The following is a 10,367-nucleotide window of genomic DNA, read 5'->3' as shown; positions in this document are numbered from 1 at the left end:
GATGCAAACCTGCTTTCCGCCATGATGTCGTCTGTGACGCATCACCCCTGTGCATGTATCCATCCCCTGACTTGTCTGAAGAAAACTGGCAATTAAATTGATTATTTACAAGTATTATACCAAAGGGGCCTATTACTTATGCAACCCATCATCTTGGCTTTTATATTTTTAATTAATTTATATGAAGTTGTAGAGATTTACTTTCATTTTGAGTCTAAGGAAAATAATTTTAGAAATTTTTATATTTAGAAGCCTGATTTACTTTTTGTATTTGGAATGCCATAAACAAATTAAAATGCGTGAAATACCAAGGGGTATGAATACTTTTGCAAGCCACCGTAGAAGACTTCAGGTTCCCATCACCCTTGCGCGCATGGAGTGGTTCTGATCACATGCTAACATGGTGTCACATGGAGATTCACTGTTTCCTCGCAGTTATTGGGAAATTAAGGACCTTCAGAAACAGGAATATCAATGAGACGTAACCTGGGTGTGATTCGTCCTGAGATTTGAAGAAAAAAAATTAAATCTATATATACATTAACTTACATTTTGGATGCCATTGTTCGATAGCTGCATTTCATGCTTGTTTGTGTTTCTTTTCCTTGTGCATGATGAGCAGTGACACCATTTTTGCTATTTACAACTGGCGAGTCAAACCTGGTGTGTTCACTCCAAGTGCGCAGGGGATGATGGGATCCTGAAAGATTCCATTAATCGCAGAGGTGTAAAACTTCGGGTTCAGTGAGTAAAGTCCGACCATGTATTGCTTCTACCTGTGTACCTCAAACAGGAGGTCACAATAATTAGAAGTGTTGAACTAATCAGAATCAGCTGGTTTGGTGGATATATGGAACATTGGAACAAATATGTGGTAGGACCTTTATTCACTGACGGTTTTTGTTTTTTTACAGCTCTGGTGGTTATCAAAGCTCAAGTTTTAGGTTAACTGTACCCACCTCTTCCTTTATTTACTCTGCTTATCTGCTTTCTTGTTATAAATGGGGCTAAATGAAGACAGTGGGAACAGAATTATTTTATTCTACTTGGGTTTTGTGCAGAGTTTCTTGCAGGTTAAATCACACCCGCAGGACTAGTTGAAATTTAAAGAGCAAATGTACATGGAACAGTTAAAGAGTTTGAAAAGCTCCACCCCGTTACTACGTGACGACCAAGTGGCTGCAGCGTTCTACATCATCGTATTGTCTCTGTGAGTCAACAAAAAGTACATAAGCAGATAAGGACAGTGGGTGGCTCAAATCACACCAACGCCCACAGATTTATCGAAGTGTTAAGCTTAATGGATGTGAGATACAGATAGGCCTCTGTTCTGGACATCAGGTAAGGAAACTCACCTTTGGTCAGTCGATAATTTGTCAATAGGTGTGTCTGTAAAGTTGCAACGGAACTGAGTGATATGCTGTCATGCCTCAGGTGCTCAGCCAGAGAATATTTTTGCTGTTTGTATCCATGCGGGAGTTGGCATCAATTCAACATTTGCGTTATTTGCCTCAACATTATTACATGAAATCCTGATTTGCCACAAAATGCAACACTGTGTGGTGTACAGACTTCAGAGGCACATTTTTACATTCAAATTGTTTCATCAGAACATCAAGTAGTTGGTAGTAGAGTGGGTAGAATATGAATGTTATGTTTAACTAATTTGCATTATTAATTTTTATTTTTATCATTTGCTTTGATTTGTATTCCTAGTCCAAGAAAACAAAGGACAGTCTGTTACAAACGTACATGGAACAGTTAGAGTTTGAAAAGTTCCACCCCGTTACTACATGGTTTGCATGTCTTTTCCTCGTGCATGAAGAGCGGTGACACCATTTTCATTATTTTCCATCGGCAAGTCCAACCGGATCCATTCCAAGTGTGCAGGGGATGATGGGACCCTGAAAGACTATTAGTAGAAGAGGTGTAAAATCCCGGCTTCAGTGAGTAAATTTCTATCACGTATTGCTTCTACTTGTGTGCCTAAAACAGGTGATCACAATAAATAGAAGAGTTGAACTAATCAAGTGGTGTCTGAAATTTGGCAAGGTGCTGGGTGCTCTTTTTTTAATGTGCAAGGGTGGTGGCCAAGTGCACTTGTTACCACTGCAGAAGGTTCCTGGTTCAAGGCCACCCCGGTTCACTCTCCATGTAATGTGGAGTTGTCTCAGGAAGGGCATCTGGCATAAAACCTGTGCCAAATCAGCATGCAGATCCACCTCAAATATGCTGTGGTGACACCGACTGAAACAAAGGAGAAGCTGAAGGGATTTACCATAGTGTTCAGAATAATAGTAGTGCTATGTGACTAAAAAGATTAATCCAGGTTTTGAGTATATTTCTTATTGTTACATGGGAAACAAGGTACCAGTAGATTCTCACAAATCCAACAAGACCAAGCATTCATGATATGCACACTCTTAAGGCTATGAAATTGGGCTATTACAACCCCTGGCAAAAATTATGGAATCACCGGCCTCGGAGGATGTTCATTCAGTTGTTTAATTTTGTAGAAAAGGGGGTGTTCACAATAATAGTAGTGTGGTATTCAGTCAGTGAGTTCGTCAATTTTGTGGAACAAACACGTGTGAATCAGGTGTCCCCTATTTAAGGATGAACAGCACCTGTTGAACATGCTTTTCTCTTTGAAAGCCTGAGGAAAATGGGACATTCAAGACATTGTTCAGAAGAACAGCGTAGTTTGATTAAAACGTTGATTGGAGAGGGGAAAACTTATACGCAGGTGCAAAACATTATAGGCTGTTCATCTACAATGATCTCCAATGCCTTGAAATGGACAAAAAACCAGAGACACATGGAAGAAAATGGAAAACAACCATCAAAATGGATAGAAGAATAACCAGAATGGCACAGGCTCACCCATTGATCAGTTCCAGGATGATCAAAGACAGTCTGGAGTTACCTGTAAGTGCTGAGACAGTTAGAAGACGCCTGTGTGAAGCTAATTTATTTGCAAGAATCCCCCGCAAAGTCCCTCTGTTAAATAAAAGACATGTGCAGAAGAGGTTACAATTTGCCAAAGAACACATCAACTGGCCTAAAGAGAAATGGAGGAATATTTTTTGGACTGATGAGAGTAAAATTGTTCTTTTTGGGTCCAAGGGCCGCAGACAGTTTGTGAGACGACCTCCAAACTCTGAATTCAAGCCACTGTTCACAGTGAAGACAGTGACGCATGGTGGTGCAAGCATCATGATATGGGCATGTTTCTCCTACTATGGTGTTGGGCCTATATATCGCATACCAGGTATCATGGATCAGTTTGAATATGTCAGAATACTTGAAGAAGTCATGTTGCCTTATGCTGAAGAGGACATGCCCTTGAAATGGGTGTTTCAACAAGACAATGACCCCAAGCACACTAGTAAACAAGCAAAATCTTGGCTCCAAACCAACAAAATTAATGCCTCGCAGATGTGAAGAAATCATGAAAAACTGTGGTTATACAACTAAATACTAGTTTAGTGATTCACAAAATTGCTAAAAAAGCAGTTTGAACATAATAGTTTTGAGTTTGTAGCGTCAACAGCAGATGCTACTATTATTGTGAACACCCTCTTTTCTACTTTTTTTAATAATAGCTCAATTTCTTATCCTCAAGAGTGTGCATATCATGAATGCTTGGTCTTGTTGGATTTGTGAGAATCTACTGAATCTACTGGTACCTTGTTTCCCATGTAACAATAAGAAATATACTCAAAACCTGGATTAATCTTTTTAGTCACATAGCACTACTATTATTCTGAACACTACTGTACTTACTGGGTGCTTATTTAAGATAGACATATTCTGGTCCATTTGTGTATCCATGAGACTTGGAAGCTCAGTTAATCCTAAACCGAGTTTTGGGTTTCAATGAACCAACACCAGTGGTAGCGTACCATGTGATATGAGCATGAGGTATAAACAGACCTATTGGGCTCTTCAGTACAGAGATTGACCAGTTTGTTAATTTAAGTATTTCGTTCTAAATGTACAACCCCATTTCCAATGAAGTTGGGACGTTGTGTAAAATGTAAATAAAAACAGAATACAATGATTTGCAAATCCTCTTCGACCTATATTCAATTGAATACACCACAAAGACAAGATATTTAATGTTCAAACTGATAAACTTTATTGTTTTTGCACAAGTATTTGCTCATTTTGAAATGGATGCCTGCAACACGTTTCAAAAAAGCTGGGACAGTGGTATGTTTACCACTGTGTTACATCACCTTTCCTTCTAACAACACTTTGAAAAAGATCTTGCTTGGATGGCAGCATTTGTTGCTCCAAAACCTGGATGTACCTTTCAGCATTGATGGTGTATCACAGATGTTGTGTAAGTTGCCCATGGCATCACAGATGCTGGCTTTTGAACTTTGCGCTGTTAACAATGGTCTTTTTCCTTTTGTCCAGAGGACACGACGTCCATGATTTCCAAAAACAATTTAAAATGTGGACTCATCAAACCACAGCACACTTTTCCACTTTGCATCTGTCCATTTCAAATGAGCTCGGGCCCAGAGAAGGCAGTGGTTTTTCTGCATGTTGTTGATGTATGGCTTTCGCTTTGCATGGTAGAGTTTTAACTTGCACTTGTAGATGTAGTGACAAACTGTGTTAACTGACAATGGTTTTCTGAAGTGTTGCTGAGCCCACGCAGTAAGATCCTTTACACAATGATGTTGGGTTTTAATGTAGTGCCGCCTGAGGGATCGAAGGTCACAGGCATTCATTATTGGTTTTCGGCCTTGCTGCTTATGTGTAGAAAGTTCTCCAGATTCTCTGAATCTTCTGATTATATTATGGACTGTAGATGATGGAATCCCTAAATTCCTTGCAACTGAATGTTGAGAAACATTGTTTTTAAACTGTTGGACTATTTTTTCACGCAGTTGTTCACAAAGTGGTGATTCTCACCCCATCTTTGCTTGTGAGCAGCTGAAGCTTTTGGGGATGCTCCTTTTGTACCCAATCATGAGACTCACCAGTTTCCAATTAACCTGTTCACCTGTGGAATGTTCCAAACAGGTGTTCTTTGAGCATTCATCAACTTTCCCAGTCTTATGTTGCCCCGTCCCAGCTTTTTTGAAATGTGTTGCAAGCATCCATTTCAAAATGAGCAAATATTTGCACAAAAACAATAAAGTTTATCAGTTTGCACATTAAATATCTTGTCTCTGTGGTGTATTCAATTGAATATAGGTTGAAGAGGATTTGCAAATCATTGTATTCTGTTTTTATTTACATTTCACACAACGTCCCAACTTCATTGGAATTGGGGTTGTACTACCATGAAATCTACGGTCAGGTTCACAAATATTTGATCAGCAACAGCTTGTAAGTTTGCCTCTGTACACCTCTGTACAGTGGAGTTGAAATTAAATTGTCACAATTTGGACTGGTTATGTGTGGTTAGGTAAGGGCCTGTAAGACCCAGCAAATCAACAATGGATTTGTAATCACTCAGTGGACGGCAGCGGTGGTCAGCGATGGTTGCCGGCTATATGTGCACATTTACATCTGTGCAACCTGACACTTCCACTGACATTTTTGCCTGTTCAATCGCAACAAGAAGCAATTTATGCAGTTTCATTTTCGTCTGTTCACTAACATTAGGTCGTTGGTTAGCCCTTGGCAGTGTTTGCATTGTAAATCAATATTGCACCAATTAAATTCAGTTTTGCCTCAAGTGAAAAGATGACAACACCCCCCATGTATCCTTCATCTCAGTGTCTGAGGGTATTCTGGCTACAATCTTGAAAATAAGACTTAGAGACGTGATGATCTGTTGCTTGATAAAAAAAATTCTATAACACAATCCTTGTAATTCATTGCTGCTGTCATCCACAGGAAGCTCCTGGAGCACAGAGGGATCAACACCATAAAACACTTGATCATCTGTTGACTCGCACCCAAGAACAAAAATGACATCGTCAAACGGCATTGCCAACCTCACCAAGGAATGGCTTCATACTCTGCGCCATTGGAAGCTGGAACTTTTTTACATCCCTACTACGGCTATCGCTCTGGCAACCTTGGTAGCCAACCCTATTCTCCTGACTTGTATTTTTACATCCCGCACCTTGCGTCAGGAAACACGTTACTTGCTGGTGGCCAACACCCTGATAGCAGACACGCTCTTCCTCATCGTGCACCTTGTTACTGTGTTCACTAACCTTTCTGGAGCCGGGATGCCTTGGCTGGTTTGCGAGCTGGTCACAGCTGTCACCATCACAACTTACAGCAGTGCCATCCTCACAGTCACTCTCATGGTGGTTGACACTTACGCCGCGGTCCGCTGGCCACTTCATTACCGCGACCGCCTTCCACCCTCACGCACCCACTGCATCCTGGTAGGGGTGTGGCTGGTGGCAGCCGTGTACCCTTTCAGTCTGGTGACCCTGATGGAGGTTGAGACGGACAGCCACCATGAAAAGGTGCAGCTCTGTCTGGTCCTCATCTCCCTCGGCTTCATTCAGGCACAAAACATGCTGGCTGTCTACATCTACTTCTTCGTGGCTGCAATTATTTGTGCCTTGCTGATTTTTTACTGTTATATTCGACTCTACATGGTGACAAAGACGCAGGGCATCTGGCAGAACCGCTTCTCCAGGGCCCGGGTCACACTTTTGATCCATGGGGTTCTGCTCCTTCTCTACTTCACCCCTGGATTTATCTTTGCTGTGGAGCTGCACCTGTTCCAGAAGCCACAAATCAGCCACGATGTACGTGTGTGGGTCAGCACAGTGAATATGTGCATTTTTATGTTGCTGCCCCAGGTGTTTGCTCCGTTCCTGTACGGACTGAGGTTCAGAGAGATCTCCGATACCGTCAGGCAGCTGCTGCATCGGCACAGAACATTTGGCAACAACACGTAGTCATAGAATTTTGTTATTCATATCGACAAGTGGAATTAAAATAAGCATTTCAGGTTAGCCAATATTTTTAACCTTTTACTATCAACATACAATACACATCGCACTGGATTAGAACAGTTTCAAAAAAGTGGAAGGAACAACACTAGCCTCCCCACCCCACCCCCCAGTTTTAAACTAGTATTTTTATGTGCATAAAAAAATATACATTTTTACTCTTTTATTTCCTTTTTGTTTTAGTGGTTGGGTTCTGTAAAAATACAGTATCTTAGCGTCGGCCTAATCCTGCATTCAAACATTGGCAGTGTGCATCAGACGGTAAACCCAATGTTCTGTTGTTTTCAGTGAGAGGATGATGGAAAATTGTGCCACGTTGGCTGGGACAATAACACACCATATGGGGAGTGTCATTGAAAGTTCAAGCTTTATACATTTTTATGGCTTGCTACAGTGGCAAGGGCAAACCAGATGTTGATTTACCCTGAATGATGGTCAAAAACATAGCAAGAAAATTATTCTTTTAATGTAAGTGCACTCGGTTTTATGTCAGACAAATGGGTCTGACTGCCGAGACAGAGCGAAATTAAACTGAATTAAAAAAAACAAAAAAAACAGCTGACAACAATCAGAACGTCTTGTTTTAGTAAAACATTGTGCAAAACAATGCGTTTTCTTCTTTCCATTAATATGATTATCTGATGAATTAACACTACCATCTGCTGTGACAGACGACTGTAATCCTGCTGCAATAAGTGTTGTGACTGTTTCTTTACTGTCGTTATGTGAATCCAGCAGAATGATACTAAAAACCATAGGCAGGGTTCTGATGGGTTTAATGTGGGTGTAGCTGTGCTCATTTGGTGAAATAACAGCTGTCAAACAGAACTCAAATTGAGTTGCAAATAAGCGTGCAGGGTGTGTGTGTGTGTGTGTGTGTGTGTGTGTGTGTGTGTGTGTGTGTGTGTGTGTGTGTGTGTGTGTGTGTGTGTGTGTGTGTGTGTGTGTGTGTGTGTGTGTGTGTGTGTGTGTGTGTGTGTGTGTGTGTGTCATTGGGAGAGGATGTCTCCCTGTCACCTCCAGTACTATAGTACATGTGTACTTTGTATGATGGTACATTCTTGTTTTACTTCAAATGGATTATTGTAACCTGAGATACTCCTGTTCAAAATGTTTCATACTATAAATATCTAATTACACATCTCTGCCTCCTGTGTTTTGTTTATGTGGAGGAGGGACTTTGTTTGATTGTTTTTGCTTTTTGTGAATTGCTGTTATATTTGACTTATATTTCACTGATATACAGGTCCACTGTAAAAGGTGAGTCCCTTCGGCTGTTCCCTTGTTTGCACTCGGGGTCGCCACAGCAACTCCGGAGTGGAGCTGCATGTGAATTGGCACAGGTTTTATGCCGGATGCCCTTCCTGACGCAACTCCACATTACATGGAGAAATGTGGTAGGGGTGGGGTTTGAACTGGGAACCTTCTGCACTGAAACTAAGTGCAGAAGGTTCATAAGTTTATTTATTTTCTGTCACTGCCTCATGTTATGAACATGTTTACATGGTCTCTGTTGAAATTTTCTTTTTTTTTTCCATTCCTGATTGCTGACCTATGACCTTAAGCTTTGATCCTGATTGCTGAACTTTGACTGCAATCACTGACACTTTAACCTGATTGCTAAAGTTTGATCCTGATCTTTGACCTTTTAACCTTTCTCTCAAGGTTATGTTTTTGTTGCCCGTCTTTTAGGACATTTCTGATCCAGAATCCTTTCATCCTGTCATGGTAAATGGCATTTATATAGCAATTTTCCATCTACATCAGATGCTCAAAGCACTTTACAATAATGCCTCACATTCACCCCGATGTCAGGGTGCTGCCATACAAGGCGCTCACTACACACCGGGAGCAACTAGAGGATTAAGGACCTTACCCAAGGGCCCTTAGTGATTTCCTGTCAGGCTGTGCCATCACCTCCCCTGTAATGACAGTTTCTGTAATCTGGATCACAAAGATCAAAGGCAGGATAAAGGACTCAAAATCAAGTCAAAGTTAAGATCCATGCCTTGATCTGGATGCACACCAAAATGTAGTCAAATATTATTTGACCCAAGGTCTATCTGTCTGTCAACCTTAACTGAAACTCTGGTATTTTTGTATTTTTTTCATGTCTTATGTCTTTTTGAGATATCAATAATCAAAGTCCACCAGTTGATTCACAATAAAATTTAAGACACTCTTCCTTTTCCAAAGGCATACCTCATTACCAAATTTTAATGAAATCTGTTCATCTTTTTGGGATATCCTGCTAAAATTACAAGCCGTAAAAGAAAGCTTAACCTCTTTGGAGGTAATTGCAGTATACATGCCAAGTACAATAGGGGAAGCCGGGGCACAGTGGATCAGAAATGTTGTTTTGTGGCAGCATAAACACATTATGCATAGGTTTAGGTCATTCTATTGTGGATTTAATACACCAAGTTATTGTTTATAAGGCTGTGTTATTTATGTCTTCCTAAGTGTAATTTACAGGTGTTTAAAATCAATTTTTAAATTTTTGATTCACTGTGCCCCGGACACTAACTCACCGGGCACAGTGAATCAACTTAGAATATAATGAAAAAAACACATGATTATAAAGATTTCTTCAAAATTATTAAATATATGCTGATGCATATGCAAACTATAATTCAGCAAACCAGCTATGTAATGTGTGAGTGACTTATATTGTGATATAAGTCCTTTAGAAACTATTATGAATACAACTGTCATAATTTCTGTTCAAAGGTGAAAACAGTTGTTTATATACACAAATTATAGAAATAATTAATGGAAAAATAAATCTATGAGCTTCAACAAGCAATATTTGTCATCCATTTGATACTGGGGCTTAATAAAACACTTTCTAGACTGATTCACTGTGCCCCGATTCACTGTGCCCCGGGTGCATGTGACACATGAGTCATGTCATCAAATAGCTGATAGTCTGGAGAAGACATAACACATGCTCATCAGTTGGACTGGGTCGTCTTCTAACTCATAACAATAAAATAAAATAAAAATATGGCCTAACTGCTGCAAATATATACGAGGTCTATTAGATAAGAAACCGACACTTTTATTTTTTTTTAACTATATGGATTTGAATGACGTGCGATTACACCAATCATGCTTGAACCCTCGTGCGCATGCGTGAGTTTTTTCACGCGTCGGTGATGTCATTTCCCTGTGGGCAGGCCTTGAGTGAGATGTGGTTCAGCCCTCTCGGCTGAATTCCTTTGTTTCACACGCTGCTCGAGACGGCGCGCGTTGCTTTATCAAAATTTTTTCTGGACCTGTGAGGAATATCCGAGTGGACACTATTCGAGAAATTTAGCTGGTTTTCGGTGAAAAGTTTAATGGCTGATGAGAGATTATGGGGTGTTTCTGTTGCTGTAAGGACTTCCCACGGAGCAGGACGTCGCGCAGCGCTTCCAGGCG

The 10,367-nt window shown here is 40.5% G+C and overlaps 1 protein-coding gene across 1 annotated transcript; it reads left to right on the top strand.

Moving 5' to 3' along the window:
• Positions 1–5,856: 5,856 nt before the first annotated feature.
• On the top strand, positions 5,857–6,890 carry LOC117521264 (probable G-protein coupled receptor 148). Its single transcript, XM_034182592.1, has one exon. The coding sequence runs from the start codon at positions 5,937–5,939 to the stop codon at positions 6,888–6,890; it is 954 nt and encodes a 317-aa protein (XP_034038483.1). The 5' UTR covers positions 5,857–5,936.
• Positions 6,891–10,367: the final 3,477 nt, after the last annotated feature.

The sequence above is a fragment of the Thalassophryne amazonica genome, chromosome 12 (assembly GCF_902500255.1).
Source record: "Thalassophryne amazonica chromosome 12, fThaAma1.1, whole genome shotgun sequence".
Taxonomy (NCBI): domain Eukaryota; kingdom Metazoa; phylum Chordata; class Actinopteri; order Batrachoidiformes; family Batrachoididae; genus Thalassophryne; species Thalassophryne amazonica.
This window is presented reverse-complemented; position numbering and strand designations above follow the sequence as displayed.